Source organism: Apis mellifera, linkage group LG9 (genome assembly GCF_003254395.2).
Source record: "Apis mellifera strain DH4 linkage group LG9, Amel_HAv3.1, whole genome shotgun sequence".
NCBI lineage: Eukaryota > Metazoa > Arthropoda > Insecta > Hymenoptera > Apidae > Apis > Apis mellifera.
In genome coordinates, this window is record NC_037646.1 from 6,766,496 (window position 1) to 6,786,418 (window position 19,923).

Below are 19,923 nucleotides of genomic sequence, written 5' to 3' on the forward strand. Positions count from 1 at the left end.
TAGATCTTTCTAAATGTCAAGGACGACGAATGCTCATCCCGCCAGATAACTAATTGTCCCTACTCGACTCGGCTGTGGTTCTACCTTACAATTTGTTAATGACAAGAGACCCTCGAGGTGAAGTATCCAGGCTTAACCGACAAGTGGTACCGAACAGAGGCTGCTACGAGTGCACTGATAAAACGTTTCCTTCCCGTGTTTGGATTTATGCATACTCGATAATCGAGGAATTCATTTGAAGGATTTCGAAAAGATGCAAAGTGGATGGATATTATCATTGATCGAATATCAATATCGAAGAAACAAAAATGGAATACAAGCGACGATATTCGAGGAAATTTTGGAAAGAATTCCAAATTTAACAACAGATAGATATCTCGTTTATTATATTTTATTTCATTAAAATAGATGATACGCTTTTAATAGATTTTTCCCTATTGAATTCTCGTCTTCTTAATTTACTTATTAAATATTAATTATGAAGAAACATCGTTCTCACGAAAATTGGCGAACAAGATACGCACGTGTATCGAGATATGTGTCCAGACATTGAAATAATCACAATGTTATCGAACGTTGAATCGAGCAATTAAGAAGAGGCAAAGTTGAAAAGTCGAAAGAGATCTATATAGCAATACTATAGAAATGATGGCAACGAGTATAAAATATAGTCGCGCGGGATATCTATTGGGATCTTTTTCGTGTCAGGCTAGCATAGAAACACAGATCACTACCATTGGTCCGAGATATCATGAAACCGTCACACGTGAAAGATACGACGACAATCTATTATACGTATATATTTCTTTTTCTTTCCTACGCCGGTATTTTTCTATTTCGCGATGACATTTTTTCTCTCTCCCTCTTTTTTTCGATGACAACGATAAACGATCTTACTCTTCGTAACTTGTCCTTTCAGAAAATATCAAATTTCGTTGTAAATTAAAGTACCAAGTTTATTGTCACCAATTATTTCCAAGATTGATTTCCATTAATGATCTGTTTGTATGATTTTAACCTTTGAATATATTTAATCGATATCAACGATGTTGCCTTAATCAAAGATTGCCTAATAAAATATTCCTTTTGTATTGTATTTACAAGAGCAAGTGAAATAAACCAACGAAGAGTGACTGCACCAAATAAACAGTTTAAAAAAAGTAAGGATGGAAAATCGAGTACAAGGTGAATTAGAAATTGAATAAATTAATAAAATTTTCCTTGGCGTATATGGCGTATATCGAACGAATGGAGAACCCGATATCATTTGGACCTTTCTGATGTTACGGTAGTCAAACTAATCTATATAGGGTGTTATCGAACAGATAACGTTGCCCGAGCTCCTATCGGTAGCCATATTTTCGATACAATATATAGGTGATCGATATATCCACGTATAGTTCTCAGTGATTGAGAGTACCTATTGCGGTTTACCTCGAAGAGCTGGAAGAATTTCGAAAATTCTTGATTGTGTCCCGTCTGTGATCTATATTTTCACCGAAAGAAGAAAAAAAAAAGAATCAACCTCCGTTAAGAAAGAATGCTCCTCGTCTCAAAATCAAGTGCATAAGTTGTGAATAAAAAAGTTGATTGAAAAAAAACCATTAACTTTAATCTCTTGAAATTGAAATATAGATAAACTCGAAGAAGAAATCGTGAAACAATAGGGGAAGTTTGATGGACGAGCCGGGGACGAATCAATAACATTCAAATTGATGTTTTCAAATGATTCGTTGAACTCGTGAACGTAAGAGATTTTGATGTATGAGAAATATCCTTTCGAATGAACTCGTCGCCAAAGATCAGTCGTTTCCGAGGTTGAACGAGAACAGAAGACTTTCTCGCGAGATTTCGTTGGGGCGAGGAGCATTTTGAATCCAGATAATTACGTAGAGAGAAAAAAGAGAGAGAGAGAGGAAAGAGGCAGTGACAGAAGGGAAGTGGAAAATGGCAAACGGATACGACGATTACTACGACGCACCCTGGCATCTCTTCCCTCCGGATTACGTCGAGGAGGAATACAGGTAAGGAAGTGTTACGTGGAAATTTATTGGAAAGGGGTTGGATTTGTTTGTCTTTTCATATGAAACCGAATCGAGAAAGGGAGCATCAAATGATTTTCTTATTTTGAAGGGTTGTTAATCCTTCGTGGCCTGTAATTGTTATTCATATTCTGAGATTCATTATGGGATTGAATCGAAGAAATTTGGAAGGAAAATGCTTGCTTTCTTTTCGATAAGAAATATCAAGTTTACTTTCGATGTGATATTTAATGATAAAAATGAGAAATATTCATCGATAAATATATACTAAGTAATACGAATTAAATATTCCTATTAATATATCTAATAACGAAGTTTAACAAGACATGAAATTTAATGAGAAACAATCTAAATTATACGAGTCTTTCAAATAATAACCCAAAAAATAGTTGATCGAATCGAATAAATCGTGATGTCAAGCTTCAAAATCCAAGAGAAATTAACCTTAATCATTCCTCCAATATCAAATCACTCCGTACATCGAATAATACATTTATAAAACCTTACTTCAAGCTTTCGCAACTTGACAAATCACGTTCGATGTTACACAACATGAGATATCATCTATTTTCAATTCGCAGATAAAGAAATTGTAATTTCCCAACAACAAAAACAGACAATGTAAACTGTAATCTGTAAACAGGAGATACGGATTAAACGTAACGTAAAAAAGAAAAAAAAGCTGAGGAAAAAAGGAAAAGAATATTCACCATTTCCTTCCATTATCTGATTTCAAGATTTTTCCCGAATAGGGAGATAAAATCGAGCTCGAATTTCTCGATGGAAAACAGGCGATAATGCAACACGGTGGGTCGATTAGCATATCTGATTAGCCGGATCAACGGGTGGAACCGGAAGCGGGCGGGCGGTTTTAAGAGCAGTCACGCATATCGGTTAGGCGAATCCTTCGGTGTAGAGTGGTACGCCTTGTTACACGGGCGGGCACGCGAGAAAGGGCCCAAGTAGCAAGCGCCAACACCTGTTGGTTTCCACCATAAATATCGGATTAATCGTAACTCGGCTGTGTGGCTGTTTTCGGGCATTCGAAACCCGTCGATCGTGGAATGATCGATGAATTTGAGATTTATTAAAGTGCGGATTGGTGTTCGATTGGTTGGGTGTCTGAAACATTTATTTATATTTGATATATATATATATCGAGTTTTGTGACGATAGAGTGGAAAGATAAGTCGAAGTTGGATTTTAATGTTTTTTTCTTTTTTTTTTAGATTAATGGGTATTATAAAGATAGAGGATTCCAACAATTTGAATGACTCTAATGGATTAAAGAATGTTGTGGAGTTGTAACGAGTTGTAGAATAGTTTGAAATTCCACGAAGTAGAGAACATTTCAGCAGTTTGAAGAGTATTTTATGATAGTGAGTTGAATAGTACTTGAGTAATCTAACGCGTTGATGTAATACACGTATCTTGGAATGTTGTTTAGATCCATTCTGTGAAATGTTTGGAAAATTTTCTAGATTAAAAATCTAATTGATTATTTATTGTGGATTAATTAATTTTTGGAACTCCATAATTCAATATAGAGAGATATTCAATATATTACCTAATTACACTCACTTCGTAAGGAAGGATTATTTTTATGAGAAGGGAAGGGCACTTAAGATAAAGTTAAAGTTACCTGTAATTTATAGTAAGGAAGGACAATTAAGTTACAGTTAAATTTCTACCTGAGAAGTCGAAGAAGAATAACAAGTACCTACTTTCAGTTTGAGATAATGAGTTGGGATCCCACAAAGTTTACCAATACTCTAATAATTTATTATACCCAGGGATAATAATACATAAGTTACTTCTAAACGGTTGAATACTTTTGGAATCGTAGTAGAATTTTATTCTTTCGAAATGAAACATCGAATTCAACACCAAGCATCCAAGATTACACATTTTCGATAAGAACGAACGATCCTTCGATCTTGATGTTAGATTCGGTCGACATGCGACCTAAATTCGCCACCGATTGCCACCGTTCGTTCGATGCAGGTCGATCGATACGTCCACGCGATCCACTAATTGGCTGCATTACTCTCTTTTTTCCCTTTCTCTCTTTCTCTCTCTCTTTCTCTCATTGTTCGTCACGTCTCGTGTGATTAATGATTAGATACAACAGATGATAACACGAAACGATGCCGAGAACATCGTGGAATATTTACTGACAGAAATTTTTTTATTACTCACTCAGATATTGATTTCTTAGAATATTTCGCGCGAAAATTCGTTCAAAGAAAGCGCGAATAATCAAGAGATTAAAAATAATCAGAGGAATATTTAAGTTTCCAAACGAAGTCTTTTAGATCTTCTATATACTTCCAAAAAATCTTATTTTTTTTTTATTCTTAACAACTCGAAAAAAAAAAGAAAGAAAAAAAGAAAGAAAAGAAAAGAAGAAAACAGTGCAATTCTTCAGAATGTCTTTTAAACGAAGCAAAATTTCTTGGTCGAATTTTTTTCAACTCCTATGTTGCAAAGAAAATTTCCAATCTTCCTCTTCGTAAATTTATTCGATCATCAAGCATCGTCATTTCATTTCGACAGAAGAACGAACAAACAGAGCATCGAAGAAAGGAAAAAAATCGACAGAGGACCAACTTCTCTCGAGATCGAGAAGCTTACACGAATACCGAGAAGAATTATCTTCCACGACCTTACCTTCCGCTCTTCCCTGGATCTGAATGGAAGAAGTGAATGGAGGTTACCCTTGTGCCAGCTTCGAATAACTTCTTAAACGTTTCTTAAACGTTCTCCCCGATGGTAGCTGGTCCTTAACGAGCCGTGCACAGTTTGGGTCACGTTTGGCCCCGTGGCATTCCACCGTGTCGGCTGGATGGCCTTCTCGAGGATGAAAAAGAAAAAAAAAAGAAAGAAAGAAAGAAAGAAAAAAATAAAATAAAATAAAATAAAAACTCCCTCGATGAAAGAGGGTTCCTCGAAGGCCACCCGTCGAGCCACCTACTACTACGAGAGACGTACTACGTTCATTCACGACTCGAGAACGACCGCTCGGCCCCATTGTGATCCTTTTCGTGAATGAACGTCGCTTCTCTCTAACCGCCATCTTTCTTTCGTCCGTCGAGTTTCTTTCTCCAGTCTTTGACCACCTCGTTCGCCAGCTCGAGGGTGAACAGTCCTATAGCACGGTACTTACAAGCTGCCGGAAAGTGGATTTTTCAAGGGTTTCTTCGAAGAGGATGGAAGAAGGTGTACGAGGATTGTTGTCGACAGAGTGTCTTCTCGTATCCACGATGTGTACAAATTAAAATTTTGGTAAAGGAAAGATTTGATTGATGAATAGGAGAGAAGAAGCAGTGTTGGAAATCCATACGATCAATTTTCTAACAGAAGAGAATAAATATATATCAAGATTTCGATTCTTCTCTATTCGACGTTAATAATCGAGTACAACGATATTTGATAATTTTTGTACGTCTGAAGTAGATGTAACAATTTGAATCGTGAGTGGATAAGAATAAAAGAGAGGTAGATGGAAACATTGTTCCATGGCATTAGACAACACTCGAACGGTCGAGTGCAACGGTACTCCACAATTTTTTCGATCCCCATGTAATAACAGCCACTCGAGCCGCCACTCGAGGGTGACCGTTTCGATAGTCGATTGTAAAGTGCCACTCGATGAACATTTCATATTTTTCGCGTGTCAGAAATGGGGGAAGAGGAAGGATCGGACAATCGAGCGCGAGGAAAAATCGAGGAGATGCCGGTTTATATTTGGAAATTTAAGAGGAAAAATCATGCGCCGGCACGTAGGGGCAATAAATAAGGACTTTGGCAGGAGTTGTCAGGTGTTTGGCCGAACAGGTAACGATATTGTCATGTTAATGGGGGATAGAGGAAATATCCGTTAAATGGGTGAACCTTTATTCAACGTGGCACGTTTCGTGGAACCTTCACACCTGAATATTTCTCCACCGATACCGAGTATCAAGTGGTTGCTCGAGAGCGCAACTGTGTCCATAAAAACTGGAATCCAGTCCGCTGGTGTCGGTTTATCTCCTCTTCAGAGCGTTTCGAGTGTTTCGTTTTTCGATGATTCACGATCTCTTCTTCTGGTGATATATTTCACCTTGTTATGACTCGAAATTTTCGAACGAAGAATGGAAACTTTTAATTAATTTGCAAAATGAAATGTTAAAAATGTTGGCGATTTAATATTTTGTGAAAGAGTGAATAGAATAGATTGGAAAAATCAATAAAGTTAAATTCAAAGGATAATATTTCCTAATTTATACCTTCAATATTTGTAAATTTCTTCATTATTATACCTTGCATTTAAGTCCACCAAAAGTTTCTCTTTCAACCCACCAAAAGAAGGTTGAATATTGCCACCAGAAGAGTCGTAAATCATTCCCAAAATAAAAAAAAAGTTTTTCCAAGGAAAATATAACAATGGTGGTAATGGTAGGATTTTATTGCTACAGATTAGATCTAATTGCCTTGCTTCAGGTCAGGTGTTTACTTCTCTTCATTTATCCCAATTTTTTTCCATTCTCCATTTTTCAAAAATTCATATTTCTTGAAAATTGCAAAAATAATCTTTTAAATGGCGAGGCATAATCTGGTCGATCGAGAAAGAGATTAACCGATGGAAAGAAACTCGTTTTTTCAAACAGTAGATTAACTCAGTGGAGCCCCAATGGTTGAGTTTATTTGGTTAATCAGATTTATGTTAAAGTTCACGGCACAAGAACTTGTTAACTGGTCAGCTCGAGTTAATCAGTCATTGAATGTCATTCGAAAGATTATCAAGATTTAAACGCTCGAATAGAATCCATGAGTCGATTTTCGTTTCTTTTCTGAGATACTCTGACACTCGAAGGAATTTAGGTCGATTTAATTTGAACGTTAAGATAAAATGATCTAATTGGATCTACTAACTCTACGAGCTTTGTGGAAAATTAGATTTATAAAATTCTTTAGATAAAAAGAGTGACTTTTAAATAATTAATAACAAATCAAATTCAATAATTATTGTTTTCCTAAGCAAAACAAAAGATTAAAAAATTGTGAATAAAAAAGAAAAATCATTTCGAACTATCACTTACAAAAATTAAATTATATTAAATGCATACATTCCGAAGTATACAAATCTTCACACGAGCAATCTTGATAAAAGACGCAAAATTCAACGCACTTGAAATTTCACACAAATTTCCATCCAGCAAAATAAAGAACTAAACATCGTCTCGAGGGTACAAAAAAAAAAAAATTATTTCAAAAGCACAAAAAAAATAATTCTATTACCACTCCACTACGACTATACTTAGCCGTCACAAAAATTACACGTAAAATTATCGATCTTCATCCCAGCGAAATAAAAATAAAGGGTTAAATAACCCCTGAAGAAGCGAAGCATTTCGAAAGCGTAAAATCCATGGTAGCCACCGCACTCGATCATCGAAGGGCCGTAATAATCCACGTCACGGTCCCCTCTGGACGATTTTCAGCGAGGAAAGCGGGAGGATCGAGGTAAAACAATGAGACGCAGACAAATTGGGTTGCGTGCTCGAAACAAGTTGGCACAGCTATCGCCAAACAGTCGTGGGATCCTGGCAAATGTTGCTCGATTGCCCGCCAGCTCGAACTTCTCCAGCTTAGCCTTCTTCTCCCTTTTTCTCTCCCTCTTCCTCCCTCCCTCTCTCCCTCTCTTCTTCTCCGTCTTTCACTCTTCACCTCGCTATCACCTTCTCCTCCTCTCTCCACTCTTGGACGAATACGTTGGTTTGGAAAAATCACGAGAGCGTCTCGTTGAATCCGATTCTAACCGAGTTAGAAACGGCGCAGCCGTGGAAACGGAAACGATTCGTGCATGCCCCGCGTCGTCTTCCGGAAAAAGAGTTGCTCGAAACACGCGAGAAAGACTCTACTTGACGATCTTTGTGCGTGCATCGTGGGGATTGATCTTCAGTTCTTAATATTCCGTGACTTTTAACAGTTTCTCTTTATGCATTTCTCTTCTCCTTCTTTTTTCTTTTCTTTCGGTTTGAGATGTGGGATTTTTATGTAATAAGAATAGGGATGTGGTCGAGGATTCGAAATGGAGAATTTTGGTTTTTTTTTTTCAGTAGTAGGTAATGATAATTTAGGAAAAATATAGATGGAATATCTTCATATTTGTATCTGCGAGAATATGAAACGTTGGATAGGGGTGTAGAGTAGGAGGTAAATTGACTCTGTCAAAGTAATTTACGATTTTAGCACAAGTGATTCACTCCCTTCTATCCGACAAACGAAGAACGTGAGTACTTCCGACAATTGTATTTGTAATAGTGTATTCAATAAATCTGAATAATCATTTCGCATTGCTGAAAATTTTATATTTTCTATTCTCGAAATATTCCAATTTGCTACAAATTATCGATAGCGATTAAAAATTTTCGAAATCTTATCCAAAAATATTCAAATCCTCGAAAAATTTCAACAAAACGATTTTTAATATCCACGCTCTTCAATTTTTCTCTCCAAAATTTTCAAAATTACAATAATTTTCGTATTAATTCATCGTCGATATTACCAATTCTTCTTTTTTCAATTTCATCAATATTTCCACTACAGATATTAATTATTAATGAAAAATTTTTGAAAATCAAACTCTTGAAAAACGATTTTTAATATCCACGCTCTAAAATTTTCAAAATTACAATAATTTTCGTATTTCCTAATTAATTCATTGTCAATACCAATTCTTCTTTTTTCAATTTCATCAATATTCGCACTACAGATATTAATCATCAATTACCAATGAAAAATTTTCGAAAATCAAATTAAAATTGTTGAAAAATTCCGAGGCGAAGATTTTCCATCGAATAAATTCAAGGATGAGTGGTGATGAGAAAAGTCAGGAAGGTCGGAACCGCCCTCTTCCGCACTTTTTGACTTTCTCGCCTAGCCACACGATCGCACAAAGGCCCCCGTTGAATAAACCGGAAACCCGCTCCATCGTCGCCCTTACCTGTCCTTCTCCCTTGGATCATGCTTTTCCCATCCGCGTGTGTGCGTACGCTGTAACGTACCTGTATTTATGCGGGTCACTTCTGTGCGATTTGATACAACCTGCAGGTCCATTGAAAATCTATCTATGAATCTAACAAGATCAATTTATCGTTCCTCGAGTACCTTTTTTTAGTTTAGTTTGCTTCGTCGAATATCTTTTCAAAAGATGTGGTTTTACGAAGGATTCTTTTTTCTTTCTTTCTTGCTTTTTTTTTTTTTGAAATTCAATAGGCTTTTTTGGACTTTTTTGCTCGAAACGTTTTATCGAGGACGAGGGATTTATGATTGGAACACGTGATTTATTTTTGTATGAAAATGTTTTACAACCCGTTTCAATGTTGCAACATTGTATTTTGTTGTATAGTATAAGGAGAAATTATATTAAAATGATTAAATGTTATAAAGTAACTATTTTGTGAATTGCAAAGATTTATTAAGAACTATTGTTAGAAGTAAAAAGAAGAATGAAAGGATTATAAATAAATAGGGTAGAATTTAAAAAATATGAAAAATTTTTCTATATTTAGAATATATATATTTCTTTAAAATATTTGTGAAATAAAATTAATCCAATGATCCTACTTCAATAATTTTATCAATGCTAATATAATACTCTACTTTTGGATATCTTAAAAACTGAGTATTATCTAAACCATTTAAAAAGTTTAACTTGATTATTTTTATTAATCCAACTCATTCACATTTAATCAATAATAGATATTAAAATTTTTCACCTATATCAATAATTAATATTATTATTCCTAATTATATTACTCACAGGTAATAATCAAGAAATAATCTTATTTGTTATCTCATCACTCACTTAAAATTCAATATATTATAAATAATATTAAAAATCAAATTTTCAACTATCTTCACCAATTCTACATTCTTATGACACTTTCACAAACTATCTATATAATAATAATAACATCATATGGAAAATAATGTTGAACAATACCATAATATAGGATCCTAATACCTATACTTAACATAACATAAATAAATAATAATAATATTACATAGAAAATAATACTGAAGAAAGCAATATTGCAGAATTCTAATACTCGATGGATTTAAATATTAATACTATCGTAATCCATCAATTTTATATTCCATACCATGAAACCTTTCCACGAGCATGGATCATCCAACGATCCATCGACTACGCCCGAGGACGCTTCTAACCCACTTTCGAGTATCGACGTACACCGTGAACCAGGAAGAGGGATAAACCCATCGAGAAAGTGGGCTAAAATTGGCAGGAGGAAGAGGGGAGAGGAAAAGAGAGAGAGAAAGAGAGAGAGAGAGAAAAAATCGAAATGACACGATAAAAGCACCGCTAATGCCGTTTCGCATTAACACTCGACGCAAAGTATGCTCTCGGTGTAAAAAGCTCCCTGATCGATGGAGCGATCCGATTGGTCGGCGGACGAGGTGGGTCGAAATCAACCCCCTCGACGGTGTTCCAGGCCGATCCTCCAGACACTTTGACCCTATTGGTCCAAGTTCCAAGCTCCACCCCCTCAAACTCACCCCTCGTCGTTCACCCAGCGAGCGTTCCCTCGAGCGTTTCGCATTCCAATAAATTCCTATTCGTGCTTCTGTTGCGCTCTTGGATCTCGAAAGTAGATTGCAGTTTTCAGATTAGACGATGAAATTTGTGAAATGGATTGACCGATCTGATTTTGCCTCGAGTGCGTATATTTGAATGGGAGAAGGGGAGGGGAGTTTATTAAGAGAGTGGTTTGTGGTTTTTTGATTTTTTGACAAATTTTTTTTTTTTTAGGAACAAGATTCAGACTGAAGTGAATATAAATAATATTGTGTATATATAAGAATGTAGCTATATACAGGGATTGCTTCTGTTTATATGCTTGATCACAAGCACACTCACTTAGAATCAATATTTAAATCTCGTTTAGTCAAGAAAATAAATACGTTACAAATATATCATTGGAAAATATATATTTTAAGGATTTTATGAAAATATCAATTAATTCATAATATAGAAACTAATAACTTTAATTTATACATTATAAAAAAATATTCACAAATCATCGACCAACATTATTCAATCCTAATTATAATAATACAATTTACAGCAATGGGTATACACAATACACCGTCGAGTATTCAAACAACTCGAAAACCCATTCAAACAACGTCTCTCCTTAAAACCAACTCTCCAACGTACAAATCTCGAAACCCAAAAACCACCCCTTCTCGAGTTCTCTCAAAGAATCGCACCCTTTACCTAATCCCAAATAGACGCAGAGAGCAGCGTAACAGTCTCCCCCCTTCCCCTCTCTCCCTCCCTCTCCCTTACTTTGTATAGATCGATCTCCGTTCCCTGTACGATCGACCACGTTCCCTGGAAATCCAGCTCGCTAATTCTCTCTGGCGGCACATCCAGTGGGGTGGACTGTCGAGGGTGAGCTCGAAATCCCCGCCCCTTGCTCAGATCCGCCCTCTGGCTCGAGGGTGCTTGACGAGCGAAACGGCGCGGAGGTAGGGACCACTAGTCGTCAAGTGTTCGTCGAGGACACTCAAAAAGTACAAGGAGTGCTCTTCACTCGACGAAATCGCGCCTCTATCCTCGCTCTCTTTCTATTCCGCTTCTCTTGGAAAGATCTTAAGAAGAAGAAGAAGAAGAAGAAGAAAAATATATCAAGTCGCGAGTGAACGAGTCGTTTCGAGTTTCTATTCTGCGTTTGAACTTGTGATTTTCCTCTCCCCCCCCTTCCTTCCTCTCCCCTCGTTATCGATAAACGACAATTCAACGTAAAAGAACAAAGATAATTGGTGAATCTCGAGGAAAGGATTTAGAGAAAGAGTCGCGGTTTGTGCTTTGATGGACCGGATGTGATGTACCGGAAGGGGACGAAGAGGATGGTCAGGTGTGCGGGTGAACGTTGAACGCAACGGGGATTCGGGACGGAAATTTCGGAAGTGAATTTGGGGAAGTGAGAATAGAGGAAGGAAAAGGGGACGAAAGTGGCCGAGAGTGAATAAGTAAGAAGGTACGAGAGAGATCTTGGAAGGGTGAAATTTAAAAAAAAATAAAGGGAGAGAGAAAGAGAGGGGTTAAGAAAAAAGAGTAAGATAAGATAAGATAAAAAAAGAGAGAGAGAGAGAGAGAAAGGGTGAGGACATTGAAACGAGTGCGAGAGAACCACGAGGACATTAACATGTACTGACGCCACTAACACCTCCTCGAGACTTTCAAAATGGCGGACAAGAATAAGATTCTGCCCTGGTCGATGCTATCCTATCAGACCAGTCTCTTGAATCACGTCTGGTACAGCCAGCTCGCTTTCAGTAATAGGTAAACTTGAACTATCAGAAAAGAAGAAGAAGAAAAAAAAAAAGAAAAAAATATATATATATATTTTATAGCGAATTATACCCACGTGTATGTAGCTTATTTTTGCCGACACTAATTTATATATATATATATGTAGAGTGTGTTAGAACGCGCGGTTAATTCTTTGCAGAATTGTTTCGCATGCGTTTCAGTTCGAAACTTTCAGTGGAATGAGTGGATTTATATTGTCGTGGATATTTAATCTGGATATCGATTAAGAGGGTGGAGTTTATTGTCTGATTTTTTTAGTTGGCTGAGTAGAGTTTTTTTGGTGCGGAATGTTGTATCGCTTAGCTTTTTCATTTGATTTGTCGTAGAATTTTATTTAGAAAGCGATGAATAGTGATTTCGCATTTCGATAATCGTCTCTGATAATTTTCCTTGGCAATTTATCGAGTGAAATTTACGAGTCGTTATTGTGATCCAGTGATTCATCAGTTTCTCGAGATCCAATTAGATCTTAATTCGATTTTAATATTATAAATGGAGATTTTTACAGATTTATGGAGGATAATATTGATACGAGTATTAAATTGTAAGTGAAATTAGACAGGAGACATTTTATTTTCTTGATAATTTCTAATCATAGTAAATTTCTTTCTTAAAATTTCTTATGTAAGTATATATCACATATTATCGTTTTTTCTTTGCAATAATATATTATTAATCCGTGAAAGAAGGAATTTAGAAAGAAAAAATAGAATTTAAAATTCGCTTTCGAATATTAATCCTTTGATTAAATAATACCTACGGAATTAATATTTCAAAAATGGCAATCCGTTTATTAATTTTTCCAAAGAAATAACAGGATCCGAGAATGATAAGCAAGAAAGTCTCATAATTGATAATTTTATCGATAATATTATTGTCTCGTAATCGAGATCTTGATGTCCCTCGAATTCTTGCACGTGGCTTCATCGATGTATCACGCCTTATCGAAACATTCGATTATCGTAATCTTTCGTTTAAAATCGACGTATGGTTTCATTAATATTTTTGCAAGCTTAGAGATGAAAAGAAATTCTAGAAGAAAATCGAAAATTTCAAAGAGAAGATTAAAATTTGACAGATTCTTTAATTACGTTAGAACGATCGGTGATTTCAACGCCTCGGCTTCGCAATTAATTGCTAGAGAATAGTTTCATGTGAAAATTAGGGCCAAATAATTTCTTCTTTAACAAAGTTTCGATTCTCAATTGTTTTTATATTTTGAAGCAGAGTTGATTTTTTTTTTATTAGTTTTCCTCAACTAAATTTTTAAATAACAAAAAAATATAATAGCAGTAAATCTCTCTAAGATATAGGAAAGAATAAAATTTTATCGTTTTCAAAATTAGTTATTTTATAATATTGGAAAATACATTATATGGCTTTATCTTAATTATTATTTAGCTTGGATAGAATAAAATCTTCAGATTTAACTTATTCTTTATTTGACACTTCCTTCTTTGTCCCATTTTTCTTATTTTCTTCTATTAAAATATCCTCTAACATTTTAAATTGGATTATGTTAAATACGATTGTTCGCTACAATATAACTTTAAATTACTCGAAATTAAAATATTATCGAATTAATATATTACAATTTTTAATATTCCTCTTAATATTTCCTTACAAGAAAGTGATTTTAAATGTAGGAAAAAAAATTGCTCTCTTCTAGATTCTAAATTTTCAAAATTATCAAATTATTATTATTATTATTCAAATATTTTCTCTCAACGATATTAACAATTTGCTTCCAGTTATATTTATATAACTTCTTCTAAATCTTTTTTATCCTATATACCTGTTCACCAGAATAATAGAGGTTAAGGTAAATAACTTCATCTTTTTATTCATTTTTTAATACAACTAAGTGATTATTATATTCTTTTAGAGGTTTAAATTGGATTATTCTCGCGAACTGAAGTTTATAAAAGCTATAACTAATCCTAGGAGACCCACTGACAATAATCTGAGGCTATACTCACAAGATAATAATTGAACATTTCTCCTGTCTACACTTATTATATATATTCTCCACAAACTTTCAATTATGTAGTATCACAAAATAAATCGTTTCTCGATCTCGACAAAACCATCAATTTTAAGGCGACCGAACGACATCCACCCGTCCCCACTCCCGAGAAACCGAAATATTAAGAGACAGTACGGTCACCAGGCGTCTATTAGGAAAACTTTGAAGCGGCAGTTCTTTCATCCGGGAACGTGGCCGAACGTGCCGCGATAATAGGTCGTTTGGCTTAGACTTTGGAAGGGCAGAATATTCGCCTCTGTGCCCTGAGGACAGGTTGTTTGGCAGCGGAGCTGCAGGTAGAGCCTCGGCCCTTTCACTATGTAGAACGCGTCTAATCGGGACTTAAAACGTCCCACTGGCTTCTTGACGCTTCGTCACGCCGCGGGAAAACTTGGAAAATTGGATTGATCTCGTTGAAAAGCGACCTTTTGTGCTCGCGACTTCTCGACTCGCGGCTGCTCTTCGTTCAAAAACCACGAACGGGTTTCGAACGGAACGGAATCCCACGATTCCAATCGTCTCATTTTTTCTTTTCTATTCGATAGATATCGATTAATAGAGATCGATAGGGAGAAATGGATATTAAGATGGATTTTACAAGAAGTCTCGTGTGCTTACTTTTTTTTTCCCCCCCTTTTTGGTTCATTTTTTAAGATAATAATTTAGGATGGTTCTGTTATGCACGTTCAAGTAGATGTTCGATTAGTTTTTTAGTATAATCATGAGATTAATACGTCGCGTTTCTAATCGTTCCGATTATCTTTCTGTTGTAGAATTTTGGAGAGCTTCAAGATGCCCAGGAGCACAAGTTTTCACATCCATGACATTCTGCAGCTTGATTCGAAGCCGTCCCAGGAGGAAACGGAAGTGCAAGGTAACGAAAGGATTGATTCTTCTATGAATTTCGAACTTTAAAATCGATCGCTCGTAAAAAGAATTCAGTTCTCATCGTTGATAAATCGTTTTCGAAACAAATTGAAAATTATGCCGAGTGTAATTAAAGGGATCGGATTTTGGAAATTCTGGTTGCAGGTAGTACCACGGTGCTACCGACCACGAACGATGTTCCGTCGACATACCAACAGTTCTTCGAGCACACGACGGCCATGTTACAGCCCGCGATATACGCGAATCTGAACAGAGGCACCTTACCACCCCCGCCGCCACCTTTATTGGCATGGCCGACCGGTCCAACGTTACCGACCACGTTGCCTCAGCCTTTGGAAGAGGTGAATGGTAAGTTGATAAACTTTTTATGAATTTTTTCAAGCGTGCAAATAGGGTTAAATTCACAGTTTACTTTTCTAATGATCTCTCGCAATTGTTAAATTGTAGAATACTCTTCAAACAGTGATTGGTTACCAAGAAACAATTCAAATCATCGCCTCTCGCTTTGTATTATACTCGACTTAAAATCTATTGGAAAAATTATAAATAACCTTTGAAAGTAGCTACTTAAGAACGAACTTGGCTTTCAAATTTCAAAAAAAAAAAAGAAATCGTCTGCTACGTCGTTACCACGAATCGAATATATAAAATATACGGATATACTGGTGAGAGGTGTGCAACGTCGGGAACCCTTATTTATTTAGCACCCTACAATTGGCCCGCTTGGGCTAAGCAGGATCTAATGGTCCTATAAAAGGTCCTCGTGGGCCCTGTTCACCGATTGGCCCGTGCAACGGGACAGATGTCCTTTCAAGGGCAGATGCGTGTATCCCTGTGAGGCCCTCGATCAATCGAAATTGTCACGCCCAAAAAATCCATCCGTAGCCTATCGCCTCTTTTCACCTCTTCTCCTCCTTATCTCCCTTCTTTTACTTCTTCCTGAATATTAGAGGACGGATTCGACATCGAGAAATCGGGGATTTCATCCGTTTCAAAAGGGTGGAAAAGGGTGTTTTCGACCGCTGGGTGATCGTTTTTGTTCGCATGTGATCGTATATAAATTTTATTTTCGAATTGAAAGAAATTTGGATAAATCGAGAGTTTCGAAAGAGGAAAATTAATAATCCACTTTCGTTCGAATTAAAATATATTCTGTTTATAAACAATTGCTTCGAGTTTACATTTTGTTACAAATTGAATCTCTATCTCATTTTTTCCTACTTAAAATTTGTAATGGCGTTTGTAAATTGGATCCTAATTGATCGAATTGTTCTTTTTCGAAGACGTTAATGTCGTCGTCGTTAAAGAAGCAAGATGGAAGTGTCTAATTGAAATCACGACGCGACGGAGGCTGGAGCCTAATCTCCCATGAAAATGATACAGTCGATCCCATGGGGTAGAGGAGGGTATCAAACGCTGTATATTGCTTCACACCCTCCCCAACCAGGCTTACGGCTCGTTCACAAAAGCGTATTGTATACTCACGAAACCAGGGACCTCGTCGTTGTACATTAAATTACCGTGTCTCTAGGCCACCGTGGTATTTGCCACTTTAGCCGAAGACTAATCAAAATATTGTTGGATTAAACGGTGAACAGAATCTATCGATATTTTCGTTGTTGTTATTTTTTTTCTTTTGCAAATTCTTCGTGGTTTTTAAATTAAAAAATTGATCGCTTCGTGATACTTTTAATACTTTTACTATCAATTTTGTTTCTTCCATTTTTGGTTTGGATTGGTTTAAGCAGAAAGTGTATTCGAACGATGAGCAAGCAGTTATTAACGAGAATTGAGTAATCAATACAGGCTTGCATCTGCGTTAGGAGTCGAGGGGTGGTAAAAAATGCAGCTGCAGTATGCCTTAGTCATTTTTCAAACGATCTAAATACCTTTCCAAATTTAAAACGTTTTTATCGATTTCTAGAAAAGTAATTATCACAAAATTACCCGTCCAATTCTACTTTAAATTTGCGAAATAACCCCGTGTCAAACACTTATAAACTCAATAACTCAAAATCCAAAATCAAACGCGATCCTTCAATTTCTAAACAGATCCACGAATTCTATTTCAATTTCCAAAAAGAAATATTCCTTCGATCCACAAGAAACAAACGTAACCAATATACTTTGCACGTTATAACATCATAAAACTGGAAAAATTCCAGTGTTGCAGCAACCAGACTCGACCAGCCCGACCATCTCGGATCTGTCGTTCCCACCGAAGCAGGAGGCGAACCACGAGTGCAAAGAGGAAGAGTCGGCCGAGTTCGAGGACGAGCAGCAGGCGAACGAGATCCAACCCCACGAGACGGAGCACAAAAAGCGGAAGAGGCGAGTGTTGTTCTCCAAGGCGCAGACGTTCGAGCTCGAGAGACGTTTCCGCCAGCAGAAATACCTGAGCGCCCCCGAGAGGGAGCATTTGGCCTCGATTATACGGCTGACCCCCACCCAGGTGAAGATCTGGTTCCAGAATCACAGGTACAAGACGAAGAGAGCGGCGACTGAGGCGAGCGGAAGCGGTTGTTCGCCCAGAAGGGTCGCTGTACCGTTGCTGATCAAGGATGGGAAACCATGCCAGTCGAAGCTGATGGAGCCTGCCACGTATCCGGCCACGGGCCAGGTACCTATGCCGCCTTACATACAGAAACCTTATTGGTGGTAAGATGGACTTCGTTCGTTGAGAACGAATGAGAATCGTCATCGTGGTCGATCGATTTGTCGATGGCTGGGATATCTGGAGGATCGATGGAAGAGTGGCACGAAACAGTCGAAGATGTTGTCGGACAGTGATCGGATTTTGGTGGACAGAAGATGGTTGATTAACGATAGTTATCGGGAGAACAATTTGTCTTTTCATCGGGAAGGGAAGAGAAGAATTGTGGACGATATTCGTTGGAGGAAACTCTTATCCGACTATTCTGGCCAAATTGGTATATCATACGCGACAGAAATTGTGGAAGAGATGTTGAAGATTGATCTTCGTCGATTATCGATACTTGAAATATCTGAGATTGTTGGAGAAGGAATAAGAGAATTTTTGGAGAAATTAAAAGAACTTTCGTCTTGTTGGAAGAGAAGAGGATTATGGATAATATCTTGATACGGATTTTTTTGTATAAACAAGATAAGAAATCTAATTATAAACTGATTTTCGAACAATGAAAGCTGTAAGATGGATGGAAGAGAAAGATTATGGATATATTTAAGTCAATAGTAACGGGTTCGAGCTTCTCGCGAACAATATTATTAAGGAAACAAGTGAAATATTATCTTCCTCGTATTCGTTAAACGTGTATCAAAGAATCTTGAAATACGGTATACGATCAAAGTATGGTTCAATTTTAAAGATGCATCAAGGAATCTTGAAACAACAAACGATCGAGAGATATGAAAAGTAAAAAAAGTCAATCAGAGAAAGAGAGAAATCGACGAGTATCGCGAAGAATAATCCATCCCATAACTGTCAAGAGAATTCCAGTGAAGAAAAAAATCGTTTTGACTAATATCATAGGATTATCAAGAATCAAACGTATTATTAGCTTAGATGATTAACATTAATAAGAAACGAGTGTTTGCCTGTGAAACTTCGACCAAGTTTACTCGAGTTCTCGTTGTTGAGTAAACGAAGTGTACTGCCAATCGAAGTTGACCATTATTCTAATTCGTAATTAAAATGGACGCGAAATTTGAAAAATTCGATGAAACTTTTATCGATGAAAGTGTCGTTCGAGTGAATTAAACTGCGTCTGTGTTTTGTCGATTGTATCGAAAGATAAAAACCAAAGATAAATCGCGATTACGATTCGTGGAGAAATTTGGATACAAAGTTTTAAGGGGATTTAGAAAATTTGTTGGAAAAATAGTGATAATAGTTTTGCAATTATTTGAATGGAGATAATAATTTTACAGAATATTGATATTTCGTAAATTTTAATCCGAATTCTAAATTGATCAGGCAATTAAAAATATTGTGGTTTATTTTATAATGTAATATTCTATTTTTCGAAGTGAAAAATTGGAATATTTCTAAAATTATTATTTTTAAAAATAATAATCCTGCTTGTCTCTTAAAATATGTATCTACAATTTCTAACCAATTTATCAATAGGATGAGTCGCATAAAGTGTTCTAAACTTTCTGATTATAACATTTTACGCCAAAATCGTAAAAGTGATATAGCATGAATAAGTAGAAAAATAAAGGAAATAGATATGCACTGTCGGTCAAAAGTTTGAAATTAGTTTTTTTTGATCTCGTGAGATCTTTAAATTTAAAAAAAGAAAATTCTGTTTATTTACAACGTTATCTAGTCAAAGATTTATAAAAACAATCTTGCATTGTATTATAGTATCAATTTAATATATTATAATTTTCAAGTGATAGCATCGAATCGCAAATAACACTACGATAATTTGAGTTAGGTTAGGTTTAACCCTCTGACTGATATCTTCAAACGATAATAACTTTAATTTTTGAATAAAATTAAACAATTTTATTCAAATATTCTATAAATATAATATTTTATATTAATATTTACTTTATAATCATTAAGTTAGTTATTTAATGATTCCATAAAATAT

At 36.0% G+C, this 19,923-nt stretch overlaps 1 protein-coding gene across 2 annotated transcripts; it reads left to right on the forward strand.

The window, feature by feature from the left end:
• The first annotated feature begins 1,379 nt into the window (after positions 1–1,379).
• On the forward strand, positions 1,380–18,374 carry LOC725671 (homeobox protein Nkx-2.8). Of its 2 annotated transcripts, none has more exons than XM_006561640.3 (4): positions 1,380–2,024; positions 15,229–15,329; positions 15,488–15,691; positions 17,509–18,374. In XM_006561640.3, exons 1-4 carry the CDS (start codon positions 1,948–1,950, stop codon positions 18,003–18,005), a joined length of 879 nt encoding a protein of 292 aa, XP_006561703.1. In that variant the 5' UTR covers positions 1,380–1,947; the 3' UTR covers positions 18,006–18,374. The 2 variants fall into 2 exon arrangements, with proteins under 2 accessions (XP_006561703.1, XP_001121493.2); XM_001121493.5 differs by lacking the exon at positions 1,380–2,024 and adding an exon at positions 12,140–12,399.
• Positions 18,375–19,923: the final 1,549 nt, after the last annotated feature.

Bases quoted from the DNA above. Each gene is read 5' to 3' on its own strand.
- LOC725671 (XM_001121493.5), top strand. From the start codon at position 12,302: ATGGCGGACAAGAATAAGATTCTGCCCTGGTCGATGCTATCCTATCAG. The intron at 12,400-15,228 runs GTAAACTTGAAC...TTTCTGTTGTAG, and splicing joins CAGCTCGCTTTCAGTAATAG to AATTTTGGAGAGCTTCAAGA. The intron at 15,330-15,487 runs GTAACGAAAGGA...TTCTGGTTGCAG, and splicing joins GGAGGAAACGGAAGTGCAAG to GTAGTACCACGGTGCTACCG.